We start from the raw sequence: 24,315 nt of genomic DNA on the forward strand, positions 1-24,315 counted from the left end.
CCACGCGAGCTTGTTCACTTTCTGCCGGAGTTTGGCCGGGGAAAAAGTTTGGGTGGGTCACGCTGTTCTTGCGCCGCCCCACAGTCCAAGTTGTCGCGCCGCCTCAACTTTCAGCAGCGCATTCCACTAGAACTTTTGTTTAAGCTTGCTTCAACCCACCTCAACCACATACGTCCATCAACCATACACAGCACCCCATCTCTCACCGTTTGCGCCAACTCCAAAATCAAGATGGCTGAAGGTGGTATTGATCGCAAGGCCGATGAGAAGCTCACGTTCTCGACCTCGAAGGAGGTCACGGTCCACCCAACTTTCGAGTCCATGTCATTGAAGGGTAGGATCTCTAAGCTTGCGAGGCTACGTTGATCGTCAAGACTGACTCCTGTTTCTTTACAGAGAGTCTCCTTCGTGGTATCTATGCCTACGGCTACGAGTCGCCGTCCGCCGTCCAGTCCAGAGCTATCGTTCAGATTTGCAAAGGTCGCGATACCATTGCCCAAGCCCAATCCGGTACTGGTAAAACGGCAACTTTCTCCATTAGTATGCTCCAAGTCATCGATACCGCTGTGCGCGAGACCCAGGCTCTTGTCCTCTCACCAACCCGCGAACTTGCGACACAGATTCAGAGCGTTGTCATGGCGTTGGGTGATTACATGAACGTGCAGTGCCATGCCTGCATTGGTGGAACAAACGTGGGCGAGGATATTCGCAAACTCGATTACGGCCAGCACATCGTATCCGGCACCCCTGGCCGTGTTGCCGACATGATCAGACGTCGCCACTTGCGCACCCGCCATATCAAGATGTTGGTTCTGGATGAAGCCGACGAACTGCTCAACCAGGGTTTCCGGGAGCAAATCTACGACGTGTACCGCTACCTGCCACCCGCCACTCAGGTTGTGGTTGTGTCCGCTACTCTTCCCCACGATGTCCTTACCATGACGACCAAGTTCATGACCGATCCGGTTCGTATTCTCGTCAAGCGTGACGAGTTGACGCTCGAAGGCCTCAAGCAATACTTCATTGCCGTCGAAAAGGAGGACTGGAAGTTTGACACCCTGTGCGATCTCTACGATACCCTTACCATCACCCAAGCCGTAATTTTCTGCAACACAAGGAGAAAGGTCGACTGGTTGACAGACAAGATGAGGGAGGCCAACTTCACTGTCAGCAGTATGCACGGTGACATGCCACAAAAGGAGCGTGACAGCATTATGCAGGATTTCAGACAGGGCAACAGCAGAGTGTTGATCTCGACCGATGTGTGGGCTCGTGGTATCGACGTTCAACAAGTCAGTCTGGTCATCAACTACGACCTCCCCAGCAATCGTGAGAACTACATCCACCGCATCGGTCGTTCGGGCAGGTTCGGGCGTAAGGGTGTCGCTATCAACTTCGTGACGACGGAGGATGTGCGCATCCTCCGCGATATCGAGTGTGAGTATATTTCAATTCCCATTTGGATCGCAGTCAGCTAACTGTGTCTAGTGTATTACTCCACTCAAATCGACGAAATGCCCATGAACGTGGCCGACCTCATTGCTTGATTATGGTCGAGGATGGGTCGGTTTTCCATGTACTGCTACTGTCAACAGTAGACCATTTCGGCAAGTCAGGGAAGGGCTGGCTTGCCCCGCGACACAGGGTCCGGTAAAAAAGGTTGGGAGGAAAGGGGCCTCAGAATATGAAGGTAACGTGCCTTTCCTTTCCGCATTATTTTTTCTGACGGCATGGCTGACTCGACCTGAATCCTAAGCTATGCGAGAATGCAAATTTACGTATCATTATACCACAGCGCTACCAATAGTGTCAAATTATTTACTCAGAAAAGGGGTGATGCACTGGGATATTGGATGTGTACCTGTCAAACCTCAGTGGTCACTCTTGTGAAAAGGGATGGCGGTCCATTATCAGGCCAAAGTCAGCGATTACATTGTGCATCAAGAACTCTGTTCCCTTATTTCTCTGCTATTGCTTGCGACGCCCCCTTCTCAGCCTCCACGATGTCCCTCTCCTGCAGCTCTAAAATGTCACTATCCCTCTGACTCTGGTACATTGAAATCCACGTCTCCTTATCCTGATCGCCCACCCTCCGTGAAGGCTTCGACCCGATAGTAGGCGGATTCCTTCCCTTTTGCTCCGCGACTCTGCCAGCGTCATCAGGCCCAGCTTCCACATCCCCTGGCGTTTCCAAGCTGTCGCTATTGGACCCGGAAAAGAACCTCGGGAACAGCTTGCTGACCAACGGCTTGAGCGTCATGCAGCACGCGCAGGCGATGGCGGCGTTGATCTCGATGCAGGTTAGGTAGGCGATGCTGACGTTGTCAAAGGTGAAGTCGGAGCGGGAGTATTGCTCGATCAAGTCCCATAGGCGGACTGCCGATATTGTGCAGACACTACATGCCCATTAGCCAAATCACAGGGTTGGGTAAAGGGGGAAGTGGCGTACAAGAAACCCAAAGCGAAAACACCGTATAGCATGGCCTTTTGTTTTGGCTTCATTTGCAGGTTGGCGATTATGGGGAGGGGAAGGATGTATAAAAGGATATCGGTGCCGATGTGAAGGCCTGTGTTCCCTAGCCAGAAGGGGCGTGGGTGGCAGTAGGCGTTTGGGTAAGTTGCTCTGTCCCAGAAGGCGGGGAGGGGGAGGCAGGCGGTTAAAACGGTGGCGAGGGTCCAGAGGCCGTTGGTGAGGATGACGATGAGGAGGATTAGGTGGACGTAGTAGCGGGCGTGGTGGTAGGTTAGGAGGCGGAGGTAGAGGAGGAGGAGGGAGAGTTTGGTTAGGAGGAGGGTTAGGAGGTAGTAGAGGATTGTGTACCAGCCTGCCTGCAAGGGGGGGTGTTAGTGGGCTGAACTCTGGGGATAATAGGGGCTGTGGGAGTGGGTATGGGGTTCGGAGAGTGCTCACCCTCGCCATTGGGATGATGAGGTCGGGGTTGATATCTAGTGTGTGTTTTCCTAGGCCGTAAACCGCTTCTGGATCTCGATTTGGTTAGCAATCAGTTAGCTGGGGTGTCAAGGGGTATGCCTACGCTCAATCAGGCCTGCACATGTTGCTGCTGCAAAGACCAATGCCAGTAGTATAAGCCAGTCTTCTGCTCCGAGGATGTTGTGAAGTAAGATCCCTCGGGTGTAGAACCGCAGTCCTACAAATGTTGCTCCAATAACCCATGTGATCACGGCACAGGCGATAATGTTGACCTGGTAGGACTCATCGGGGTTGGAGGTGAGATTTGGAAAGGTGACATTGCTTGGAGAAGACATTCCTCAAGTCTGGTCTGGACTCTGTTTGTTGATGATCTCAAAACAGGTATGGTTGAACATTCTCTTTCTAGTATGGTGGGCTGTTTGTTCTTGGCTGGGAAACACTTGACATGATGAGTTCAGATTGTGACGAGACACGGGGTTGGTTATGAGCAAGAAGATGGCTGAGCTCAGCTTTTGGTTGTAATCGCCCATGGCTTGTGTCACGTATGTGTTGAATATGGAGATCAATGCTTGAGCACCATCCCGGTATTGGCTGTTCCGTCGATCTCAGGGTGTGGTTGATCCCGCTGAGCTGGTGGGATGCGGGGCCAGCCGTGTCCGTTGCAAAGGGGGCAAGAGCGACCACTCGGCCACGCCTGCCCTTCATAAGCAAGTTCGCTCCTGCTTTCATCAAAAACAGTCACATTGTACTATGGTTGTTCAAGCGATCAGCGGTCTCCTTCAACACGAAACTATCACTTGGTGGGCAATACTGCGGGTTCAACTCCCAAGGTGGGCGTTCTCTCTTTTACAACAAAAGATTTTCTGGCGGCGTAGTCCCCTATGTTCTCAGAATAACGAGGCCGCGCTGAGGGTTGTGACTTTGGGGGAAATGATCAATCTCGTGACTTCTTTTTGCAGCTTTTCTCCTGATCTTTTCGAGTTATTTCCAGCTAACTTTGGTTTCCATGTCCTTTCACTCAAGTTGGTTGCCGGCCAAGTACTTCTCCGGCTTCAAGCATGATATGGCCGACTTTCGACACCAATGCGACCTTACCTCCGTATCCCAATTTTGATCAGCAATCAGATGCAACGAGTCTAGCACCCTGCAGTCTATCTCTTTTGAGACGGGGAAACAAGAAGCCTTTACCGCATGAAAGTCGTGATGGCCGTGCGTGTTTGGCATTGAGAATCCCAGCGATGATCCGGCTCGACAAAACATCCGATGACATGCGTGCCAGCCCGGCTTAGGGCCCAGCATCACAGATACCATCGAGTATCCTCACATAAATCGATATTCTGCAGAAAGCAACCTAACTGCGTAATATAAGCGGCCCTCGTCCTACCGATCCATGTTCTTGGTCATCCACGGATGCTGGACAAGGTCACAGCCGGCATACGATCCGCCGGGCTGACTTTCATCATGCATCCCAGGAAATCAAGGAATAGATTTATCTCATTCCGCCGCAGTCCGCACCACCATTTTTCGTGCTCTAATGGTGGCACACCTGTCGATTTGACCCCCTTGATTCGTCCCTCTTCTTCGAATATGCTATTCACGGTCTCGGCATCTCCTTGAGCAAGCAGTTCTTTAGGAAAACATCCAAAATGGTTTACAATTTTCGCTATGTGGTCTTTGAGCCTATAATACCCGTCAGGTGGTATCTATTTAGAGAATAAGCGTTGGGTCGCTTCTGGGGTCGACGGTGTTGTAGCATCCTATTACGGAACGGTTTAGAATCGGAGTGTATTTTGCCTCGGTTTGGTTTTGGGTTGGGCTTGGGTAGTCGATGGGGAATTCATACTTGATGAGGGATGTATCTTGAAATTGGATCATGATGTTGGGTTGTCTGATATCTAGTAAATTTTTGAGGGTTAAAATTTGGTGTTTATCAATTGTTAATCACTGACCTGAGGCTTACCGGTATAAATGACACTGCTTGCGTGGGAAAAATCAAGTACGAATATGAGCTGGCCAGGGAACTTCCTCATCAAGGGGGTGGGAATGAGGTACTCGTGGAAGTAAGTAGGGAAAGTGGCCCAAACACAAGGCATGTCCGTCCTCAGAGTCCTACGCGGCTATCATCTTGGCAGTTGGCTCAAGTCCGCGCTTATCTTGACCAATGTGGTAAGATACCAAGGCGAAGATGATATCATCGTCACTGATAAGAATTTGGGGTTTCTTCGCAGTCAGAATTTGGCAAAAACAAAGCCCAAGCCTCTGCACAGCTCAGTCCTCGGCTTGAAGCTGCAGCTTGCTTGGTCAAAGATGACAGATGATAGCTTTCATTCTTTCCCCATCAGCACAACGCTGGTAGGATTCCAATCATATGATAAGGTGGCAGCTGGCTGTTGATATCCTCGTTCAAAAGGCATGTCACGTACCACAACAGGATAAACATTTCTCTTCAAGTCACATTGGAACAATGTTCCACCGCTGACAGAACACAGAATCGTGGCGATCGAATGATGGATCAGCGGTGAACTGCAAATTAGGAAGGTGGGATGTGAGGAAGAGGAAAGCCGCAGGTCAAACTAACTGATCTCAGCACGCTATACCGCACACTTCACCGGCTCGACCCATTTCACTCGGCCAAATAACCGGGCTCTGACTTCCACATGTCCGGACAATAGATCCCCTTAGGTAGACCCGTTGAGGAGTCTGAGTCGCCCGTCGTCCCCTGCTGACCATCCGGGAATGACTTCCCCGCAAAGCTTATTTGCGTAGACTCTGCCCCGCTCCCCTCCGCCCTGTTGACCCATGGGCTCGTATGGTTGACCATGGCTGATGGCTCACATCCGTTTGAAGACGCCAAAGTAGACAACGGGACCATGGAGGTGAAAGCTCAGAATAGCAATGGGCTCGCGCCTTCCGCCGACATCTGAGACAGCATCTTCGCCCATTGGCTCAAGAGACGGGAGCCGGCAGTCAACTGTCTTGTCGAACTTGGCATCGTCAATCAAGCATATGCCAAGGCGCCTGGCAAGCCACAATGGCGTGCTTGGCAGGTTCAAACTTCTTTTGGCAGCCGAGCCAATTCCACATGACGTCCTGTCATCAACACTTCAACAGCATTCGCGCCGCCGTCAAAAAGTCCGGCGCCGTTGATCCTCCATGCCCTACATGCAGCCTTCTCGCCGGATTTTGTGGGCTCCCCACATTTGACCCCTCCTCATGGTCACACTCGACGCGGTCGGCAAGTAAGGGGGGAGGGGGGAGGGGGGGGAGGCATTCATGGTTTACGAGAATCGTGATTTCATCAGGCACTGCGTGAGCGGCAACACGCTTACCCTAATCATGTCTGACCTACCGCCCTACAAAAGAATGCAGGTCTCTTCCCCGGTCCCCTGAGTTCCAGATAAGACGGACACCGGTCGGTCTCAGTCCGATAGTCCTGTCTTTTTCCCTTCCCCCACATATTTCTCTCTTCGCTTCCCTAACCGCACCCGCTACTTGACAAGAATAAACCACATTCATGGAGTCAACGCATCAGCCAGCTGATCCCATCGCCAAGGGAATTCTTCCTACAGCAAAGCAAGGCGTAAGGGATTTATTCAACTTCAAGCAACGAATCGTCGTCACAGATCACCTTGGTCATACAAGGACAGAATGGGCGCGTCCGATCCCTCTCAAGAACCCCATCAGCCTGCTAGCCCAGTTATCAGCGCGTGATTGGCTCTTCTTCATCGTCGGCTTCGCAGCCTGGACAGCAGATGCCTTTGACTTCCACGCTCTTTCGATTCAGCAAAAGAAGCTGGCTGATTACTATGGCACGACAAAGACCGAAATATCTACCGCCATCACGCTCACACTGCTACTTCGATCAATAGGCGCGGCGATGTTCGGCCTCGCTGGTGACAAGTGGGGACGGAAATGGCCCATGGTGTTCAACATGATTGTATTGGGTGTGTTGCAGATCGCCACAATCTACAGCAGCACGTTCCAGCAGTTTTTGGCTGTCAGAGCCCTGTTTGGCTTGTTCATGGGCGGAGTGTAGGTTCTTCTCTCGTTGCCCAAAACCTTGACCAGGTGCTGACCACCGTGTAATAGCTACGGCAATGCTATCGCTATGGCCCTAGAGAACAGCCCAGTCGACGCCCGCGGCCTCATGTCTGGAATCCTCCAGCAAGGATACTCGCTCGGATATGTGTGCGCTGCTTGTGCCAATCTGGGTGTTGGTGGCGCGACGGAGAGCTGGAAGACAGTCTTTTGGATTGCCGCCGCTATTTCGATCTTTGTTGGCCTCGTGCGTTGTCTCTTCCCCGAGTCTAGGCAGTTCATCGAAGCTCGCGCTGCTGGCAAGGCGCAGGCAAACCCCTCTGCGTTCTGGAAGGAAACGCGGGTGATGCTTGCGCAAGAGTGGAAGATGTGCGTTTATTGCATCATTCTGATGACGTGGTTCAACTGTAAGGTTTATTTCCCCAGTCGTTGGCTGGGTTGGTACTGACACATGCCCTGATAGACTATAGCCACACCTCCCAAGACAGCTACACGACCTTTATGCTGACGCAGAAGGAGCTCGAGAACGCTGGAGCCAGTCGGGCAAGTATCATCATGAAGGCCGGCGCTTGCGTGGGAGGGACCATCATCGGGTACATCTCCCAGTGGTTCGGCCGCCGCAGAACAATCATCGTCGCGTCGCTCATCAGCATGGCGCTCATCCCTGCGTGGATTCTCCCCACAGATGAAGGAGGTCTTTCAGCAAGCGGCTTCTTCATGCAATTCTTTGTCCAGGGTGCCTGGGGCGTGATTCCCATCCATTTGAATGAGCTCTCGCCACCTGCCTTCCGCTCATCCTTCCCAGGTATCACCTACCAGCTCGGCAATATGATCTCCTCCCCATCAGCGCAGATCGTCAATGCTATAGCCGAGAGCACGTTTGTTGTGAGTGCTTCTGGGAAGATGGTGGAAGCGTATGGTCCCGTGATGGGCATCGCGACGGCGATTATCGCTTTTGGGATCGCGACGTGGGTTGCGGTTGGGCCGGAGAAGCGCGGGAGGGAGTTCGAGAAGGTGTTGCCGGCGGGGATGAATATTATGCAGGAGGGGACAAGGGCGGATGATCTTGAGTCTGGGTCGGCGAGTAATGAGGAGGGGAAGGGGGAGACTAGTGAGTTGGAGACGGTGCCGACTAAGGGGTTGAGTGAGAAGTAAGGGGGTTGGTTTGAGATTGGGAGGCTGGTTTATTGGTTGGAAACATAATTTTTGTGTGATTGGCGGGTCGGGGACAAGGGGTTTCTTGTTTGGATGTTAGATTGACTGGTTTGGGTTGTGAAGTTTTTCTCTGGGAAGGAAGTTGGGGACTAGACAAGTCGTCTACCTTACAGTAGCAGGGCGTCAGTTACATTCGTCATTCTTGTATCAAGGCCTGATCGCACCCTTGATAATAGGCCCTTTTCTCAATGGATTTTTTTGGCTTGGAAATGCACCACTTTTGGTCGAGGCTTTCCTGTGGAACCTACTCACTTGAAGCTATTCCCAGTTTTTGCAACATTTACCACACAGCCAATACTGAGTGCAATGAGGCGAAGATAGTATCAAAATATTCGCAATTACTAGGCTTAATATATGGCTAATTCTGGTATTTTGCTTTCAATGTTGAACCCACCCAACTTTGGTCCTTTGGCCAAAATAAAGAGGTACGATCAGACCCTGCAGTCTCTATTATTTGGTAGAGCGTACAGACCATGGCACGTGCACCTCCAGTACTTATTCTCCCGATCAACTGAATATTGCCCCTTACTTGTCTTGCACTTAACATTCATTCCAACGTCGCAGAACTTTTTCCGGACCAATCTTTTCATACCCATCCTTCCACTACCATGGTGACAACCCAGTCGCAAACACGCAAAGAGGTCGAGGCGACAGCGCAGCCTCGAACGCGCAAAAAGGCAGTGAAATGCAAGTTCGACGATAGCAGCCTCGCTGACAAACCATCCTCCATACCACTGAATACGCTCCCAGTCGAAATATTGCGACTTTTTTCTGAGTCCGGACCACTCTCCTTCGACGATTACAAAATGGTCTCATTGGTTTGCAAGCTCTTTCATACAATTCTGAGGTCATACATTTTTCGCACATTGGTCCTGGGTGTCGACGAAGAAGAACCCGGCCGCGAATGGATAGTTGATCTTGCAGGAAAGAACAAACAACCATCTCGAGGTATTACGTAGGTCTGCCATAAAACTCTGGAAAGTGCCTTCAGAACCTCACAGGCAAGTAGTCGAGCATTGTTGTATAACACGTGGATCGATTATCGTATTTGGCGTGTCAAGTATCACCCTCCAAAACAGAAAGGGGAAAAAGATTGGAGGTCTCGTCTTGATGCTCCACCTGCTGTCGATCCTTGGCTGGCAATGCGTGTACTGAACGACATGCCTGTACTTTCGACACTCAGGGGGGACGATTATATGTCGAATCCCGCGTGGACATACACCTTCGGCTCATGCCCCATTGTTCCTTTTCCTGGCTTGAGTCGCCACTTGCCAACAATACCATCAGTCCAGACCTTGTCAGTCTCCCAAAAACCGGACACTGCTGAGGCTCGTTATTCGATCTTGCCCGAACCTCACCACGTTACGCATCGACTGCCAATCATATTTGGAAGAAATGAAGTATGTACCTTTTTGGCCAGTTATGGGCTTGTTCTTGAAAAAGGCTTCGGCGTTGGATAGCTTCGAGGCTCTTGAATTGTTCCGGTTTGGATTCTTCCAATGTAGTAAGCTGCATGTGAAGAGATGCAGGAGCGGCTGGAGCCCTAGCGAACATCAAAAGGTAAGGCCTAACATATGGTCTTTCAAGTGTGGAACGACCAAACCAAGGTTTCTTCTCTTTTTCCAGCAAAGAACTCCTGAAATCGGGAAGACAGGTATGTGTTCAATTTTGAAAAGTGCGGCGACACTAACACACAGGCCCTTATCAGCTATTCATTCCCTCTTTTCCGACATCTCAAAACTATCGATTTATGGCAACCTGGATTTGAAGTGGACATGGCATGGGCCAGGGGAGACACCCGACCATATGGTGTGGGAGGAACTTGAAGAGGACCAAGTCCAACATATCGAGCAAAGAGCATGCACAGTCCAGGACTTCATTCCGATGCTCAAGGAATTCAAGAATCTCAAGCAGCTGGTCATCACCGACGAGCAGATGGCAAGATCCGAAGTGATGGACCTGCCTGATGTTGAGGAAAGTATGTTTGAATTGCTGAAACATTTTCGCTGAACATCAGAAAGCTAACTCACTCGGATTCTTGCAGGAGCGGCTAATGCTCATGATGAAGTGACCCGGCTCTCCAAACTGGTGTTGAATATGCCAGAGGTGACGACCCGGGAGGCCAACAACCAAAGCTGGTGCGGAGCTTCCATAACAAGTGGTTTGACACATTGACTTGGCGAGGGCGTGACTGAAGGGCATGGAACTAGGGCCAAAATGGTGGTGGGCATAAAGGAATGATCTTTGGCGGTTGTTGGGGGTGCCTTCGTAGAGACTTCGCAACGCAATGCAAAATGAATCCGAGGTTGCCACTCGGGATGGGACTCTTCGAAGGATTGTTGATGGGTCTGTATACATAGTTGACAGGCATCTAGAGTCACCAGTCACTATGCCTTGAGTATTAGAACAAGATAGCGACAATTTAATCCTAGTGTTTCATCACACGTCTCTATTCTCTGCTCACATGATAGCTCCCCATCTCCAACGTTCTCTACAGGATAAAGCCGACAAAGACTGAATAGAGACCATTTATGTATTTCACACCACAACACTGAGCCATCACTTCAATGCCCTCTTTCTATCGCCTTTGCTCTGACAAAACCCCAAATAAATGCTTAGGGCCCACGGCTGGGTATAGATCACAGGTAAAAGATTGAATTGTCGGATGAGGAAGAAAAGAAAAGAAAAATGAAATACACTGCCCACGACGTCCTCATATACCCAGGGCGGTGAACAAGTCAAGTCAAGTGAAGTCGAAGGCCGACTTGACTTGACTTGAAGTCCTCACCGGCTTTGATTTGACTTGCCGACTTGTAAGCCTTCCGGTAGTCTTTCCAGCCCCGATTTGTGGCACAAATACAGGGGCCAACTTAATACATTTACCACTATAAACCCAGCTATTATTAATATATATAAATTAAAAAAAGACTTTGTCGGGCCATGGCAAACCGGTAGGTTAAGCCTACCCTGGATTTGATTTGACTTGCGCAAAAATCCGGCCAGCTTGACTTGCCTTGGCAGCTTAACTTGTTGACCACCCTGCATATACCTCCCAAACCCTCCGGACTTCCCCTGCAAAACGTGCAAAATATCCACCAAAACTGTCCGAACCTCGTCGTATCTCCTTCAACCTCCTGCCTCCCAAGTCAATCGCAAGCCACGTCAACCGCCAAACAACCCTAACCCGGATATCATCCCATAACGATAAATTCCCAATATGATGCTTCTTGCAATGGTTCTCCAAGCCCGACTCCTTCTTCACCTGTTGGAGCAGGAGCCTCGGGTGGCGCGGGGGAAGCAAACCAAGGAATCTCTCCAGGATGGAACCGCTGCCAATTAATGACCCCCAACCGTGCGGGAGCTCTTCCCAGCCATGCCATACTATCAACCAAATCAGATCTCTTATAAACCCTCGCTCTGCAATAGGGACACGTGTTCCTCATCCTCAACCAAGTGGTGAGACAGCCCTTGTGGAAGGAATCGTGAGAGCAGATTCTGATCTGTGCTCCTTCCTCGCCTTCCTCGACATTCTCCATGCAGATAATGCAAGACACTCCTTCTTCTTCGGGGTTGATCTCTCTGGTGCCCAGGGCGTTGGTGATTGCTTCTGGAATGTCCGACGGCGGGATGTAATGTCTTCCGGCAAGGTACGCATCCATCTGCATCATGTTTTCCGGTATCTGCTCTTGAGGGATGTCGGTAGGGCTGGGGATCAACCCGTCGAGGTGATGGTCGACGTTTTGATAGAGGATGTAGTACAGCATGGCGTGTTGCCAAGTCATGAAATTTTTGTTTCCACCGAGGGCCGTGTAAATGGTTGGTTGGGTCAGCCCGTACCGATGGGTTGGGTCCCTAGTGAATGGTGGAGTCGTTTGGGTATGTAGCGCTTCGATGCGGGGGGAGATGACCGGTGCATAGAAAGGCGAGGTGAGAAATCTCTCTGCGCAGTCCGGGGTACTTGAGCCGACGTGTTGATCGGCGAACTTTGTCATCAGCATGCCAAGAGTCGGTCCGACACATGATGGTCGGTTGATGACGAAGAGTCGAAGACCCATGAGAGGGCCGGCGGTGACAAGCATGTGAAAGATATCGCCGGCGCGTGTGCGCTTGATGCTGATGGCAACTTGTAGCATGGACCTTGTCTCTGGAGGGTACTGATCGAAGCCATCGTAATATTCCTGAATGTGGTTGGGGCCGTCGCTGTCGTCGTCGTTGTCCTCATTGTCATCGTCGTCGGCGTTGTTGTCATCATTGTCGTCATTGTCATCGTACATGTCACCAGATCGCATCCAGGCTCTATCCGAGTCATCTTGCGTCGACGCATTTGATTGACGGTCGAGGGATGGCGGGGGTACTGATACTTCCTGTAGCAAGGCTGCTGCGCGGGCCAGTCGCTGTTGAAGGCGCTGAAAGGCCGGTCCATATGGTTGTAGTGGAACCGACATGGTCTTGGAATTTGGGCTTTGATAAGTAAGGTACCACGCAAAGAAATGCGGTTGATATTGTCCAATGTTGTTTGTGTTGTGGTTGGGCTCGCTTGTAATCTGACTGGATAGGTTCAATTGAAGACTCTTAGGGGAAAAAAACGGAAGAGGTGAGAAAAGAATAATCCAAAGGTTGCGTCCGGTTTTATAAAGTATGCGGAAAAGTGAAAAGGGATAACCTTCCGATTGAAATCTTGATTTTGTGCTCAAAACCTTCCAGTACGAGGACACCGCAAGGTTACCGCTAAAAGCTCTTCCTGTTTGGTGGCGTACAGCAAATTCTAAGTTTTTTAGTGTTTAACATTCAACAGGCGTTTTGCCTTGATCAAGCCACCAATGCACCGAGGTTTAACTAAAGTCGGCGTTTGTTTTGTGGCAGAGCGACGACTTTCCCCAGTGGGCTGCCATTCATTAGTGTGGATGACCAACCAAACGGCCGCAGACACTGTATTCTTCAAGGTTCTTTCAACCTTCAACCTTGTATGAGTGCAAACATCTAATCCTACCCTTAGCGCAACAAAACTGCTCCATTTTGGCACTTTAAGCATTCGACAATTTGTCCCTTACGATGTGCTTGCGGGAGACTGCCACATGACCCCACATCTGCAACTCTTTATTTACCCCAATTCAGGGGCTCAGGGGCTTCATTGTTGGTGGGGTCAAACATCCTTGGCAACTGGCAACCACGAGAAGGGCTTTTGAGATCTGTAAAAACAGGGGAAAAGGTGAGATTTGTGCTGGAAAGACGATAAGTACATGATTCTAACTAGATACGCCGATGTTGAATCGACCACGACACCATTTTCAGTATCTATGTACTGGTAGTAGACATTAAACAGGTAAACCGAAAATCGGAGTGTAAATGATAAAGAAATGCATGATGAGCAACACAAGAAGAACAAATTGGAATTGTTTGATCATCGATGACATGCTCAGTAATGTTGAGATTCTGAGCAGCGACCTGATGCATAAGAGCGAGCAGCAATGCCAGCACAAATGGACACATCTAGACCTGGTTACCATTTTCGGTCATGTCTTGGTCAATGCCACGAGCGTTGGATGTCCAGCCAGAGTCGGCGCCATATTCGGGGAAGTGTTGCAGACTATCCCACGGTTCAGGAACGGGGGGATAGACACTGTGAGCCGGCTGGGAAGTAAGTCGAGCTGAGCGTCTAACTGGGCTGGCACGGGAGCTCATGATGGAGGAGGCCGTTGTGAAGTCCTCGGAACGCGCAGGAGTGTTGTCATCAGCGGCTCTGGGTGCAAGTTTCCGATACCTGTCGTTGGCGAGGCTGGTGACCTGTTGAGTCCCTTGTGCGCCTGTGTTGAGATGCCTGGCCTTTTGTCTCCCGTCCTTCTTTCGTTTCGGAGCTCCAGTCACATGGGTTACTGTGTTTCGATTTGTAAGGTATGCGGACTGAATGTTTCTTATGGCAGTGTCGGTGCCTACGTTAGGGGGTCCGAAGTGGCCGGCAAGCTGATTCATCATATCCGTCACCTCGTTTGACTCGAATACCTGGCAAGGTTCGTAGTCTGAATGAAAGAGACATTAGCATGGACAACAAAAAGCAGAACGTAGTACTACCTACCAGAACTGGGAATGTTGGTATCGTCGTTGAAAAGAAAGACCCACAACCTCGGCCATTCGTGTATCTTCGTGCGATCTTTTCTGTCCCTGAGTTGGTCTACCACATACTGATTGATACCGTTCTCAAAACCCTGGCGACGATGGCTTGGTAGTTCAGATGGAGCTAGAACGTGCTCCTTCTTGATATGTTGCCTGCACAATCCTGTCAGTGAAAACTTGCAACAAAAACAGAAAAGTGTAACGTACTTGACATCGGTGAGGTCGCGGAAGCTCTTTGTGCATTTGGGATACTCGTGGTAGTTGAATTTCTTTTTATCCCATTTACGATAAGGACAAGCCATCGGACGGTTTGATGACGGCGTTTCTTTCCCGTCGCTGCAACGCCGATCGTCGCCGTCACCTTCTTCGTCCTCTTCTTGGTCATCATCGGCTGTAGAGTTACGCTTGCGTTTCATTCTCTTCGTGGCTCGTGTTGTGATGGCCAACTTGGTCATCGAGTTCGAGGGCTGATTATCGTGTTCTGCACGTGAGGAGTCTACGGTGCCACCCGCGTCGCCTAGCTGATCTGTCGTGAAGCATGCCTTCTCATGAACGGCCAAAGAAATTGAGAGCTCAACATCGGATCGATGGCCTGGCGGGTGTGAAGAGTCAGGGTTGAGAGTTAACGCGGAAATATTCGATGACAGGCATGTCAGAAAGTTTTGATTGGCGTCCACGGGCTTTGAATCGTGACTCTTGGTCTTTGCATATGATGGCGTTTCTGGGAGTCGACGAGGAATCCTATCCTTCCAGTCCCCGGCCAAAGCGACTGAGAAATCAAGCCGCTTGATGTTATCGTTCGTGCTAGTATCGGGGCATGAATGTCGGCAGTTCTGAGTAATGGAAGGCGCGTCATGGCAGCTTGTAGGATTTTGAGAAGGTTCTGGTGATCTTCGATGTGAAGGTGTCTGGTCAACTGGTAGTGAGACCATGTTAGGCCAGGATGGCATCGCCGAAGAGCCAAAAACACATTCGAGCGGGAATGACTGGCTTAATGTCAAAACTGTGGTAGATGGGCGCAAATCTCAGGGCGTAAATATCGGGGCTGATAAGTGGTTTTGGCGTACAAGCAATGGATTGATGGAGGGCAGAGAATGATGTAGAAATAGGAAGAACAAGAAAGACGTCCGCTCTCTCGAGCCGTCACTACGGGGGATGACTGCCATTCTTCTTGGCCCCCAGCCTCAACACAATGTACGCCGGTTGAGGCTCTGTCCTTTGCCACTACTCCACAGGCGCCAGTGTCTCTGAGACAATACATTAATACGCATGGTTAAGGATGAGGCTGGTTTCTCGGTGTCTTCCGGGAACTTGATTGGTTTATTGAACATGAAATGAGGTCTTGACCCATCGCGGAGGGCCGAAGTAATCTCTTCGCTGTAAGGCGGCCGACAGAGCGGCTTGGCTTCCCGTCAAGGTGTGCACGCAGATACCAACATCCTCAAGCCCAGGTATTAGATTCACCGACATTCTCAGCGTGAATGTCAGCTCTGTTGACCTTGGTGCAGCATGAGTCGTCATTGACTGGTGTGATCTGGAGCAGTGGATATCAAGGCCAGCGACGTGTCTGTTCCTGGGTAGTATGCTCTGCAGTTGCCACCAGCACCTGCAGGAATCCCGGTCAACTGCGCCTAGTTTGATAGCAGAAGCCGGACCAAGACCGCTAGCCACCCGATTTCCTACCGGCTTGGTATCGGAGTGCATCAGGAGCATGGAGTAGCATGCTGTGTCACGACGAACATAATGACAAGCGAGATGAATATGCATATCTGACAGCTCGCTGCAGAGAAAACAGTGCACAGAACACGGGTGCGAAGGCCATTCGCTCGGGTCTTCTGGCTGGTTGTTAGGAAGGTTGTGACAACGCTTATCCGGAGAGGTTAGTTTGGCATCCGAAGAACCTGGAGTGGTGCGAGTTTACGGTAGTCCGAGCCTCATCTGCTAGCTAACTGACCCTACGCCCTACGTGTTAAGAAGCGTAGTTCTTTGAACATGTTGCAAAACGGTAGATGGCGTGCAGGAACCGCACGTGTAAATTATTGTTAATTTTTCTCGATCTGGCTTGGTGGTGTTTCGCAGGCTGGTCAGGAGCTTTGGTCCGTGCATACTACGTACCTGGCAGCACCATCACGTGCCACCTGCAGGCCCCCAACTGCCAAAAATTCGTGCTTGGACCACATCAATGACCCGCCGAGAGCAGCCCCACCTTGCCTAGCGCGCCTTCACCGCGGCTGCTTTTGCTCACCACAGCGACCCAGAGCCACCGCAAGCTGCAACTGCAAGACTTCCAACGGCGGCAGATCACCACATTCAAACATCACCGTGTCGCAAACATGGCTGCAAACGATTCCAATCCAAAATTGCTCTGGAATCCAGAAAATGTCAGAGACGTGGCCGATTCAATAGGAATTTCCCTTGGTGATGAACCGCTGCGAGTGCTGGCCCAGGATGTCGAATATCGGATCGGCCAGGTCATCATCGAGTCGCTTCGCTTCATGAGGGCCTCCAATCGCACCACCCTCACTGTCCAAGATGTCTCCAATGCCATGCGCGTACTACAAGTCGAACCATTGTATGGTTATGAATCAACCCGACCCTTGCGCTATGGAGAGGCGAGCCTGGGACCCGGCCAGCCGCTGTTCTACATCGAAGACGAGGAGGTGGATTTCGAGAAGCTGATTAACGCGCCGCTACCGAAGGTCCCTCGGGATACAAGTTTCACCTGTTAGTATCGTATGCGACTTGTGTGATTCACAAGAAAACTGACCTTTGTTTGCTTTAGCACACTGGCTTGCCCTCGAAGGCGTCCAACCCTCAATCCCCCAGAACCCAACCACCGCCGAAACATCCTCAAAGGACCTCCTACCAAAGGGCCCAGGCGCCAATCCGGCCCTGGCTGCCCTCGCCGGCAATGACAATGTCTCCTTCCGACCAGCCGTTAAGCACGTCATCAGCAAAGAGCTTATCCTCTACTTCGACAAGATCCAATCCGCTATCCTCGACGATGACCCCGATGAAGAAAAGACCCGATTGCGCATGGCCGCCCTGGAGTCCGTCCGCTCCGACCCAGGCCTCCACCAGCTCCTCCCCTACTTTGTCAACTTCATTGCGAATCAAGTCACGCTCCGCCTCGATGATCTCTTTGTCCTGCGCCAAATGATGGAACTCACCGAAGCCATCATCCAAAACCCCAACTTCTTCCTCGACCCTTACGCCAGCTCCCTCGCCGCCCCGATCCTCACCTGCCTCATGTCCAACAAACTAGGCGGTATCGAAGACGGAACCGACACAGTCAAAGATCAGTACAGCCTCCGCGAGTTAGCCGCCAGTCTCCTTGGTGTTCTTGCAACCAAGTATAACAAGAGCAACCGCCAACTCCGCCCCAAGCTCACCAGGACATGCCTCAAGTACTTTATGGAACCCAACCGTCCCCCGGCCGTGCTGTTCGGCGCCATAAGTGGGGTCGCTGCCGCCGGAGGGCCGGAAGCAGTCCGGATCCTTATGCTCCCCAATGTCAAGAGCTTCGACCAGGCCGTCCTCCAACCCCTCCACGACAAGGGTGAGGCGCATAAACTCGAGTACGAGATGTTGGTAGGCGGTATCATGAAGGCGATCAAGGGTGCTGTCGGGGGTGACGTCAAGCCTAATGCCAATGGCGTCAACGGCGTGGATCTCGAGCGGGAAGCGCAGCAGATTGTTGATTTCCTGGGGGAGACCATCGGGAGAAGGGTGCTCGCGCTGGCGGACCACACGCTCAACAAGGCGATCTTGGAGGTACGGCACTTGGAGTAGGAGGGGTTGTTTGGTTGGCTTTGACTCCATCATGATCATCATAATCATCATCACATTCGGGAAGGGGTTCTTCTCTGGCTTGGACAGCGCGGCGTTTGGTGTTTATGGAGGTTTCGGCAAAAAGGAGAAAGGTTGCTAAACCGTTGATATTTGATTTGCGGGTTTGTTTTTTGGGTGGTCAAACAGAGCCGATTCACAACGAAACTTTATATCCATGAAGAAGGGGCCAACATTGAATCATCTTCAAGCCCTGGTTTCTGCAAAAATAGCGATCAATGCAAGTATAAATAATCTTTGCATAATAAACAAACAGCGACAAAAAACATGCTCTGTTGTGGCTATACAAATGGTGTCCTGGCTTCGGCCGTCTATAACCTTTCCCCCTCTCCTTACCAGTGTTACACATTCTGCAACTTGACTCCCCCGCTCTGCCTTCTCCTACTCACACACTCACCCCCTATCCTGCCCTTGGTATTTTCCTGGTCTCTTCCCCCACCTCACTGCCCCCCCAGTTTTCATGATTTGACCTCTCTTCCAAATAGAACTTTTGCCCGCTATTCACACACATTTTAAAGGAAGAAAGCCAAGTACAGCCCGCTGACCAACGAAGCGCCCCAGATGTACCACCCCCCCTTGACAATCTGCTGCCTCTTCATGAACATGCCCAGGTCGAGGGCGAGGTGGCGGACGCCGTTGAAGGCGTGGAAGGCAAAAGGCCAGGCGACGAGGAACTTGACGCCGGACTTGACGGCAAAGGGGAGGGCACCGAATGCGGAGACGAGGGAGGCGGACTCGAGGTGCCAGCCGAGGAGGGGGGCGGCGAGGTAGGCAGCGCCGAAGACGTAGAGGCCGCCCGAGAGGCCGGAGCCGGTGAAGCGCTGCCAGATGGAGCCGCCGAAGAAGGTCTGCTGCTTGTCGTAGATTTCGAGGTGGGGGGAGACGGGGCGGTTGAGGCGTTGGGCGTCTAGGATGGAGCGGGCTTCGGTGGCGGAGATTTTCTGGGTGGTGGCTTGTCTGGATTCCGGGGGGGTTAGATTGGTTGGTTCGTATCATCGTAAGTTGGAGGGGGAGGGGAAGTACCTCGTTTGCATTTGGGACATGGCAGCCTTGGCAAAGGTGGATGTGAAGACGGCATTGGGGTTGGCGGCGACTGTGAAGGTTGCGGAGAGATGATGTTAGCGATCGGTTTGGTGATGACGACGTCCTTTCATGTCCATGCGATATCTTCTCCTCCCAAGTTCCCGGTTGTCCGTGTATATCGATCCAAAAAAGAAAACGCTTTGTCCAGCAGGATAGTGGGCTTCGTACCTCTGCGGAGAGCCGTCGTGCCTGTCCGTTGGGCAATCATTTTGTGTGGTTTGCGTGTGTGAAAGTGAACTGGCGGCAGAAGCAGGTACCCCAATGTGTTTTGAGCAGAGAGAAGGTCAATGATGCTGTCGCGAAGTTGGCAATTGAGAAGCAGTCGGGAATCCGACGCCTCGAACCCGGCAGGTGTCGGCACCTCGGCTTGATGCGACCAATCACAAAGCAGATGATTCGAATGCGGGATGAGGTGGACCGTGCAGCTCTCTTTTGGCTTTTTTGAAAGGGAGCACGTGACGCTCCAACACCCGGCCCCACTTTGCGACATCAAAATGCAAATCTCCGCGCCAAAAATTTTGCTTGCCTTTTCCTCTTTTTCTTCTTCAGATAGTATGGGAGCTCAACCACAGCGTCACTGTTTTGCGAGTCGGTGATGCAATATAGTGGTAACCTCAGACGCTTTGGTGTCTACGGGTGCCCAGAGAAGAAAGAGATCCGTCGTTAATCTCAGTCTCCAGTTTCCTCAGTCTGGTTGCTGTTTCAAAAAGAGATCTACATGTCATTCTTTGGTTTGTGTGTTTGCGTTTGTGTTTGGCTTGGCGCTTTTGGTCATCGCTTGGCAGTCGCTGTCATGTCGCCAATGTGTGGAGTGATGGGTACACCATGCTCACCTCAACGCTTGGCTCTAATACTTGACGGGCCGTCTCTGTTCGTTTGATAGAACGTGTTCGCTGCATACTTCCAATTTTATTTGGCACCTGGATGAGAATCAAGTATGGATGAAGTCTTGAATGAGCCAAGCTTTTGAGATTGATATCTGCTGAGCATGAACATCGCTTTGGCAGAGACAACCCAGCTTCTGTAAGCCCAACGAGTAGTTTTTGTGGAGGCTCTCGCATCAAGACCGTCACGACAACATTTGCATTCATCAACATATTGAATTACATTGCTTGGATCAACATGAGCAATGACTACTGATTCATCTCTTTCACAAATCAGAGGTCAGAGTAAAACGACGGCCTCTGTCCTATTAAAAGTCTGCACATCCATACACTTGAACCCTCCCATTCCTGATCCTGAGTGTCGAGATCGTTAGCGCCTTGGCCTTGGACATGCCTGGCAATCAATCTATTCTGCTGATGCATAGGACCAAGCTAAGCTTAACCCCCTTCTCCTTCTACTGATTCTTTGGCCGAACCAAAAGTTAAACGACGTCCTTGGGCACGGGCCAAAGCAAGGGGTATATCTTCCTCCACGTTCAGTAACAAGACCACCCCATAACCCTGAATATTGTCAGCGCCCTGATCTTCAGTTTTCACAATGATACGCCCGTCAATTAGTCAGATTCAGCTGATCCAGAGGTCCAGCCTGTCACTGAACCTGACCTACTTCTCCTTCTTGTGATTCGTTGCTCGACCTCCATCTCAAGAATGAGCGGCTCGAGACCCGATTTGGCGTGCAATAGCTCAAGAGCACCCGGCTGGTCGATGTATGCGCTTAAAATGATCCGTAGGCACGGCTTCTTGACCGGGGGGGTGGGGATATCGATCCTGGTGATAGTTGGGAAGTGATCCAGGAATAGCGTATCCAAAGATGGATTGATATATGCCTTTCTGCATCTCTCGCCGGACTCATTGGTGGTATGGTTGACATATCTTGACCAGATATTACACTCATAGTAGTGCCTCAATGTCTCCTGTCGGGTTTCGCTGTTGATGCGCAGGGTTACAGGCAGCTCGGGGTAGACATGGATTCTGCCAACGCCAGGGCTTGAAATTGTGATGGTTTTTGGCTCCCATGTGTGGCGGTAAATCATGAACCGAAGTTCGAGTGGAAGTTTATGAAGAGGCGTGAATGCGATTGAAGTTGAAGGGTCCGCTGCCGTACTGTCTCCTGCTTCTGGAGAACCATTTGTTGTGTTGCCCATGGTGTCGTCAGGTGGGGCACTCATCTTGGGCGAGGGTACCAGGGGGGGAATGGTGTTGATAAGGGCTTGAGAAGACAGGAAGTATTAAAGCGAGAGTGCACCCATGTTGGCAGTGCAGTTTGAGACTAGGTCACATATGAAGATGACACCGATATGTTTGAAAGTTTGATTCTCGAGTCACAGCCCGGCTGTTGATGTAGTTGGTAGGTTTGGATATGCTGATAAAAAGCCAAGAAAACGAGATAGCGTGAAGCCTAGTTTCTCAAAATCGCCGAAAATCGCGAAACATGAGCACGCCGCAAGAACATCAGAAACGGTTGAGAAACCGATGCTCTGGGCTGAGGTGGATGAGTTGACGTTGGAAGAAGCTACTGGGGTCACCGCTGACAATTTTGATTGGTTAGTTCAACGTCGAATCGCGTGCGCACCGACACCCGCCCGATATCCGAGCCCGGCGCTGGGAATGGTGGAGACCAATGACATGACCGCCATCAGGTCTCACGAGCACGCAATCGACTAAGGATGCATGGCAGACAGATGACTCTGAAGAGGCTTCAGATCATGACTTCCGAAGATGGCGATATCTCAGTATTGTAGACCCAATATATTGGGCTATCTGCCTTTCGAACCTGGCGCTTTTCTTCTACCTCTCCCACTCAGCGCGTTTTTGGCTTTGAAGCGGTTTGTGCACCGGACCCTGCGTTAATCGTTACGTCGACACCGGTTCACCAACCTTGCAGGAGCGCCGCCTCTCTGCACAACACAATTAGGGCTCCTTCATCCGAGGAACTCCATTCTCACTCAGAGCCTTCCACCATGGCGGACGCCACAAGTTACAAGAAGCCGCCCGTCGACAATGACACGTTTTCCGACCATGTCGACAGTGAAGCCGCCAGCGAGGTCTACGATGAGAACGGTTCTCTACTCAGCGGAAAGACGGGGAGCAGCCTTGGATATGGAGTCCCAGACTCGAGAAAAATTGGTGTCACAGGTGCTGTCTTCTTGATCCTCAACAAGATGATCGGCACCGGCATATTCTCCACACCATCCAGTATTTTCGCTTCGACCGGATCGGTTGGCATCAGTATTCTCTTGTGGGCAGTCGGTGAGTTGATCGATTCCTAGTGACTCAACTCATGTTTGCTAACAAAGCACAGCTGGACTTCTCACTCTGTCCGGTCTCAGTGTCTACCTCGAATTTGGCCTTGCTATTCCACGCTCTGGAGGCGAGAAGAACTACCTGGAACGTGTATTCCGGAAACCGCCATTTCTCATCACAAGCGTCTTTGCTGTCCAGATGATCTTGCTCGGGTTTTCTGCTGGCAACTCTCTTGCATTCGGTCGATATGTGCTGCTAGCATGTGGTCACCCTATGCCTGATGGCTTGGTTCCACGGATAATCGCCGTCGCCTGTATGACATTCGTCGTGCTCCTCCACGCAATCAAACCCACATGGGGCCTGCGACTTACCAACGCACTCGGGGTCTTCAAGGTGCTGGTTTTGTTGCTCATTGTCTTCGCTGGATTTGCGGCATTGGCAGGATACCGCTTGATCCCGGACCCTCACAACTTCGACAACTTTTGGGCCATCGAAAAGGGGGATGGGTATGGCGGTGGCGGGGCCTATGCGTATGCTACCGCTCTCCTGCAGGTTGTTTACAGCTACAAGGGGTGGGAAAACGCCAACTATGTCATGGGAGAACTCAAGAATCCCCAGAGAACACTGAAAATTGCGGCGCCTCTCGCGGTCATTGGAGTTACCGTCCTGTATGTGTTGGCGAATGTGGCTTATTTTGCGGCTATTCCAAAGGCCGAGCTGGCAAAGTCCGAGGTTATTGTTGCTGGCCTCTTCTTCCGCAACATGTTTGGAGAGAGCATCGCCGCCAGGAGCTTGCCGGCTTTCGTCGCCTTAAGCAATATCGGGAATGTTCTCGCCGTCAGCTTCGCCCACTCCCGTGTCAACCAGGAGTTGGCAAAGGAGGGAATCCTACCATGGAGCAACTTTTGGGCTTCTACCAAGCCCTTCCGGACCCCTGCTGCAGCGGTATGTTCTTTTCCAGTCTGACTATTCTGACTGATACCACTCGAACTTTACTGACCACCTTTACAGCTGTTTTTGCATTGGATCGTCACCGTTATTGTGCTCGTTGCACCCCCTCCCGGCCCGGCCTACAACTTCATTGTCAATCTGTACACATACCCAGGAGCATGGATCAACACCATGGTTGCTGGTGGGCTTATTTACCTGCAGTTCAAGAAGTCCGAGAACTGGTCGTCGCCGTGGCGCACGTGGCTTCCGGTTACCATTGTGTACCTCCTACTCAACATTTTCCTCGCCATCACACCCTTCATCCCACCAAACAGCGACTGGAACGCCGATGGCTATCCATACTACGCATTCCCTCTCGTGGGAATTGCCATTTTGCTGCTGGGCGTGGTGTATTGGGCGGTGTGGACCAAGCTTTTACCAAAGCTTGGTGGCTACACTATTGTGGCGGAGACGGTTATTGATGAGACGGGCGAAGAAGTGATGAGATATCACAAGGTTCCAACAACAGGTCCCAGGGAGGCGACGACGCAACCGCTCCTGTGGGACGGAAATGCCAGTGTCCATAGCGGTTATGGTTCGCTGTGACAATGGCGTGAGAACATGAGCGTTTACGAATCATGAATGAGACGATGAATGGGACATGAGATAAGGACTGTCTTTGCATATATATGGCGCAGGGTTTACTTTCAACGGCATAGCATTATATTATTGGCTGGGTACGGACTTTCTACTTCGTTTGGGCATGGGACGGGATAACGCGATAGAACTATTGGAAGACAACAAAGATTTCAACTTTCTTTCTCTGACTGGCGACTCTGCACGTGCTCTGTGTGCTGACGAGAGGGACATTCTTCAGCGATAACGCCCCGACACCCCGAATTTGCGTCGAATAGCGTGTCGCATTCCATCCTTCTATCACCATCAAGTTCCATCATAATCCATAATTAA

The 24,315-nt window shown here is 51.2% G+C and overlaps 11 protein-coding genes across 11 annotated transcripts; 5 read left to right on the plus strand and 6 right to left on the minus strand.

Moving 5' to 3' along the window:
• Positions 1-102: 102 nt before the first annotated feature.
• Positions 103-2,313, plus strand: FAL1 (RNA helicase). The gene is made up of 5 exons (XM_062909748.1): positions 103-334; positions 397-1,437; positions 1,489-1,690; positions 1,757-2,050; positions 2,265-2,313. The coding sequence occupies exons 1-3, from the start codon at positions 232-234 to the stop codon at positions 1,545-1,547; spliced, it is 1,203 nt and encodes a 400-aa protein (XP_062768561.1). The 5' UTR covers positions 103-231; the 3' UTR covers positions 1,548-1,690; positions 1,757-2,050; positions 2,265-2,313.
• QC763_206975 (uncharacterized protein) lies at positions 1,958-3,267 on the minus strand (the record flags this gene model as incomplete). Its single annotated transcript, XM_062909749.1, has 4 exons — positions 1,958-2,396; positions 2,450-2,829; positions 2,912-2,979; positions 3,036-3,267. The coding sequence occupies 4 exons, from the start codon at positions 3,265-3,267 to the stop codon at positions 1,958-1,960; spliced, it is 1,119 nt and encodes a 372-aa protein (XP_062768562.1).
• Positions 3,268-4,639: 1,372 nt separating this feature from the next.
• On the minus strand, positions 4,640-5,270 carry QC763_206977 (uncharacterized protein; the record flags this gene model as incomplete). Its single annotated transcript, XM_062909750.1, has 2 exons — positions 4,893-5,270; positions 4,640-4,827 (listed from the first exon to the last, which is right to left on the minus strand). Exons 1-2 carry the CDS (start codon positions 5,023-5,025, stop codon positions 4,640-4,642), a joined length of 321 nt encoding a protein of 106 aa, XP_062768563.1. The 5' UTR covers positions 5,026-5,270.
• Positions 5,271-5,484: 214 nt separating this feature from the next.
• QC763_206980 (uncharacterized protein) lies at positions 5,485-8,567 on the plus strand. Its single transcript, XM_062909751.1, has 3 exons — positions 5,485-6,964; positions 7,022-7,377; positions 7,434-8,567. Exons 1-3 carry the CDS (start codon positions 6,447-6,449, stop codon positions 8,123-8,125), a joined length of 1,566 nt encoding a protein of 521 aa, XP_062768564.1. The 5' UTR covers positions 5,485-6,446; the 3' UTR covers positions 8,126-8,567.
• Positions 8,568-9,991: 1,424 nt separating this feature from the next.
• QC763_206985 (uncharacterized protein) lies at positions 9,992-10,360 on the plus strand (the record flags this gene model as incomplete). Its single annotated transcript, XM_062909752.1, has 2 exons — positions 9,992-10,163; positions 10,230-10,360. The coding sequence occupies 2 exons, from the start codon at positions 9,992-9,994 to the stop codon at positions 10,358-10,360; spliced, it is 303 nt and encodes a 100-aa protein (XP_062768565.1).
• A 1,016-nt stretch (positions 10,361-11,376) lies between these two features.
• QC763_206990 (uncharacterized protein) lies at positions 11,377-12,630 on the minus strand (the record flags this gene model as incomplete). The annotated part of the gene is made up of 1 exon (XM_062909753.1): positions 11,377-12,630. One exon carries the CDS (start codon positions 12,628-12,630, stop codon positions 11,377-11,379), a length of 1,254 nt encoding a protein of 417 aa, XP_062768566.1.
• Positions 12,631-13,651: 1,021 nt separating this feature from the next.
• Positions 13,652-16,356, minus strand: QC763_206995 (uncharacterized protein). Its single transcript, XM_062909754.1, has 3 exons — positions 14,504-16,356; positions 14,259-14,449; positions 13,652-14,202 (listed from the first exon to the last, which is right to left on the minus strand). The coding sequence occupies exons 1-3, from the start codon at positions 15,244-15,246 to the stop codon at positions 13,676-13,678; spliced, it is 1,461 nt and encodes a 486-aa protein (XP_062768567.1). The 5' UTR covers positions 15,247-16,356; the 3' UTR covers positions 13,652-13,675.
• Positions 16,351-18,568, plus strand: taf6 (histone H4-like TAF Taf6, SAGA complex subunit). Its single transcript, XM_062909755.1, has 2 exons — positions 16,351-17,020; positions 17,079-18,568. Exons 1-2 carry the CDS (start codon positions 16,630-16,632, stop codon positions 18,086-18,088), a joined length of 1,401 nt encoding a protein of 466 aa, XP_062768568.1. The 5' UTR covers positions 16,351-16,629; the 3' UTR covers positions 18,089-18,568.
• Positions 18,387-19,601, minus strand: SDH3 (cytochrome b subunit of succinate dehydrogenase, Sdh3p). The gene is made up of 3 exons (XM_062909756.1): positions 19,397-19,601; positions 19,169-19,238; positions 18,387-19,102 (listed from the first exon to the last, which is right to left on the minus strand). Exons 1-3 carry the CDS (start codon positions 19,434-19,436, stop codon positions 18,658-18,660), a joined length of 555 nt encoding a protein of 184 aa, XP_062768569.1. The 5' UTR covers positions 19,437-19,601; the 3' UTR covers positions 18,387-18,657.
• A 683-nt stretch (positions 19,602-20,284) lies between these two features.
• QC763_207020 (uncharacterized protein) lies at positions 20,285-21,652 on the minus strand. The gene is made up of 2 exons (XM_062909757.1): positions 20,780-21,652; positions 20,285-20,673 (listed from the first exon to the last, which is right to left on the minus strand). Exons 1-2 carry the CDS (start codon positions 21,339-21,341, stop codon positions 20,519-20,521), a joined length of 717 nt encoding a protein of 238 aa, XP_062768570.1. The 5' UTR covers positions 21,342-21,652; the 3' UTR covers positions 20,285-20,518.
• QC763_207030 (uncharacterized protein) lies at positions 20,588-24,173 on the plus strand. Its single transcript, XM_062909758.1, has 3 exons — positions 20,588-22,422; positions 22,475-23,361; positions 23,428-24,173. Exons 1-3 carry the CDS (start codon positions 22,134-22,136, stop codon positions 23,950-23,952), a joined length of 1,701 nt encoding a protein of 566 aa, XP_062768571.1. The 5' UTR covers positions 20,588-22,133; the 3' UTR covers positions 23,953-24,173.
• The last annotated feature ends 142 nt before the right edge of the window (positions 24,174-24,315 follow it).

Source organism: Podospora pseudopauciseta (genome assembly GCF_035222475.1).
Source record: "Podospora pseudopauciseta strain CBS 411.78 chromosome 2 map unlocalized CBS411.78m_2, whole genome shotgun sequence".
In the NCBI taxonomy this organism is placed as follows: Eukaryota; Fungi; Ascomycota; class Sordariomycetes; order Sordariales; family Podosporaceae; genus Podospora; species Podospora pseudopauciseta.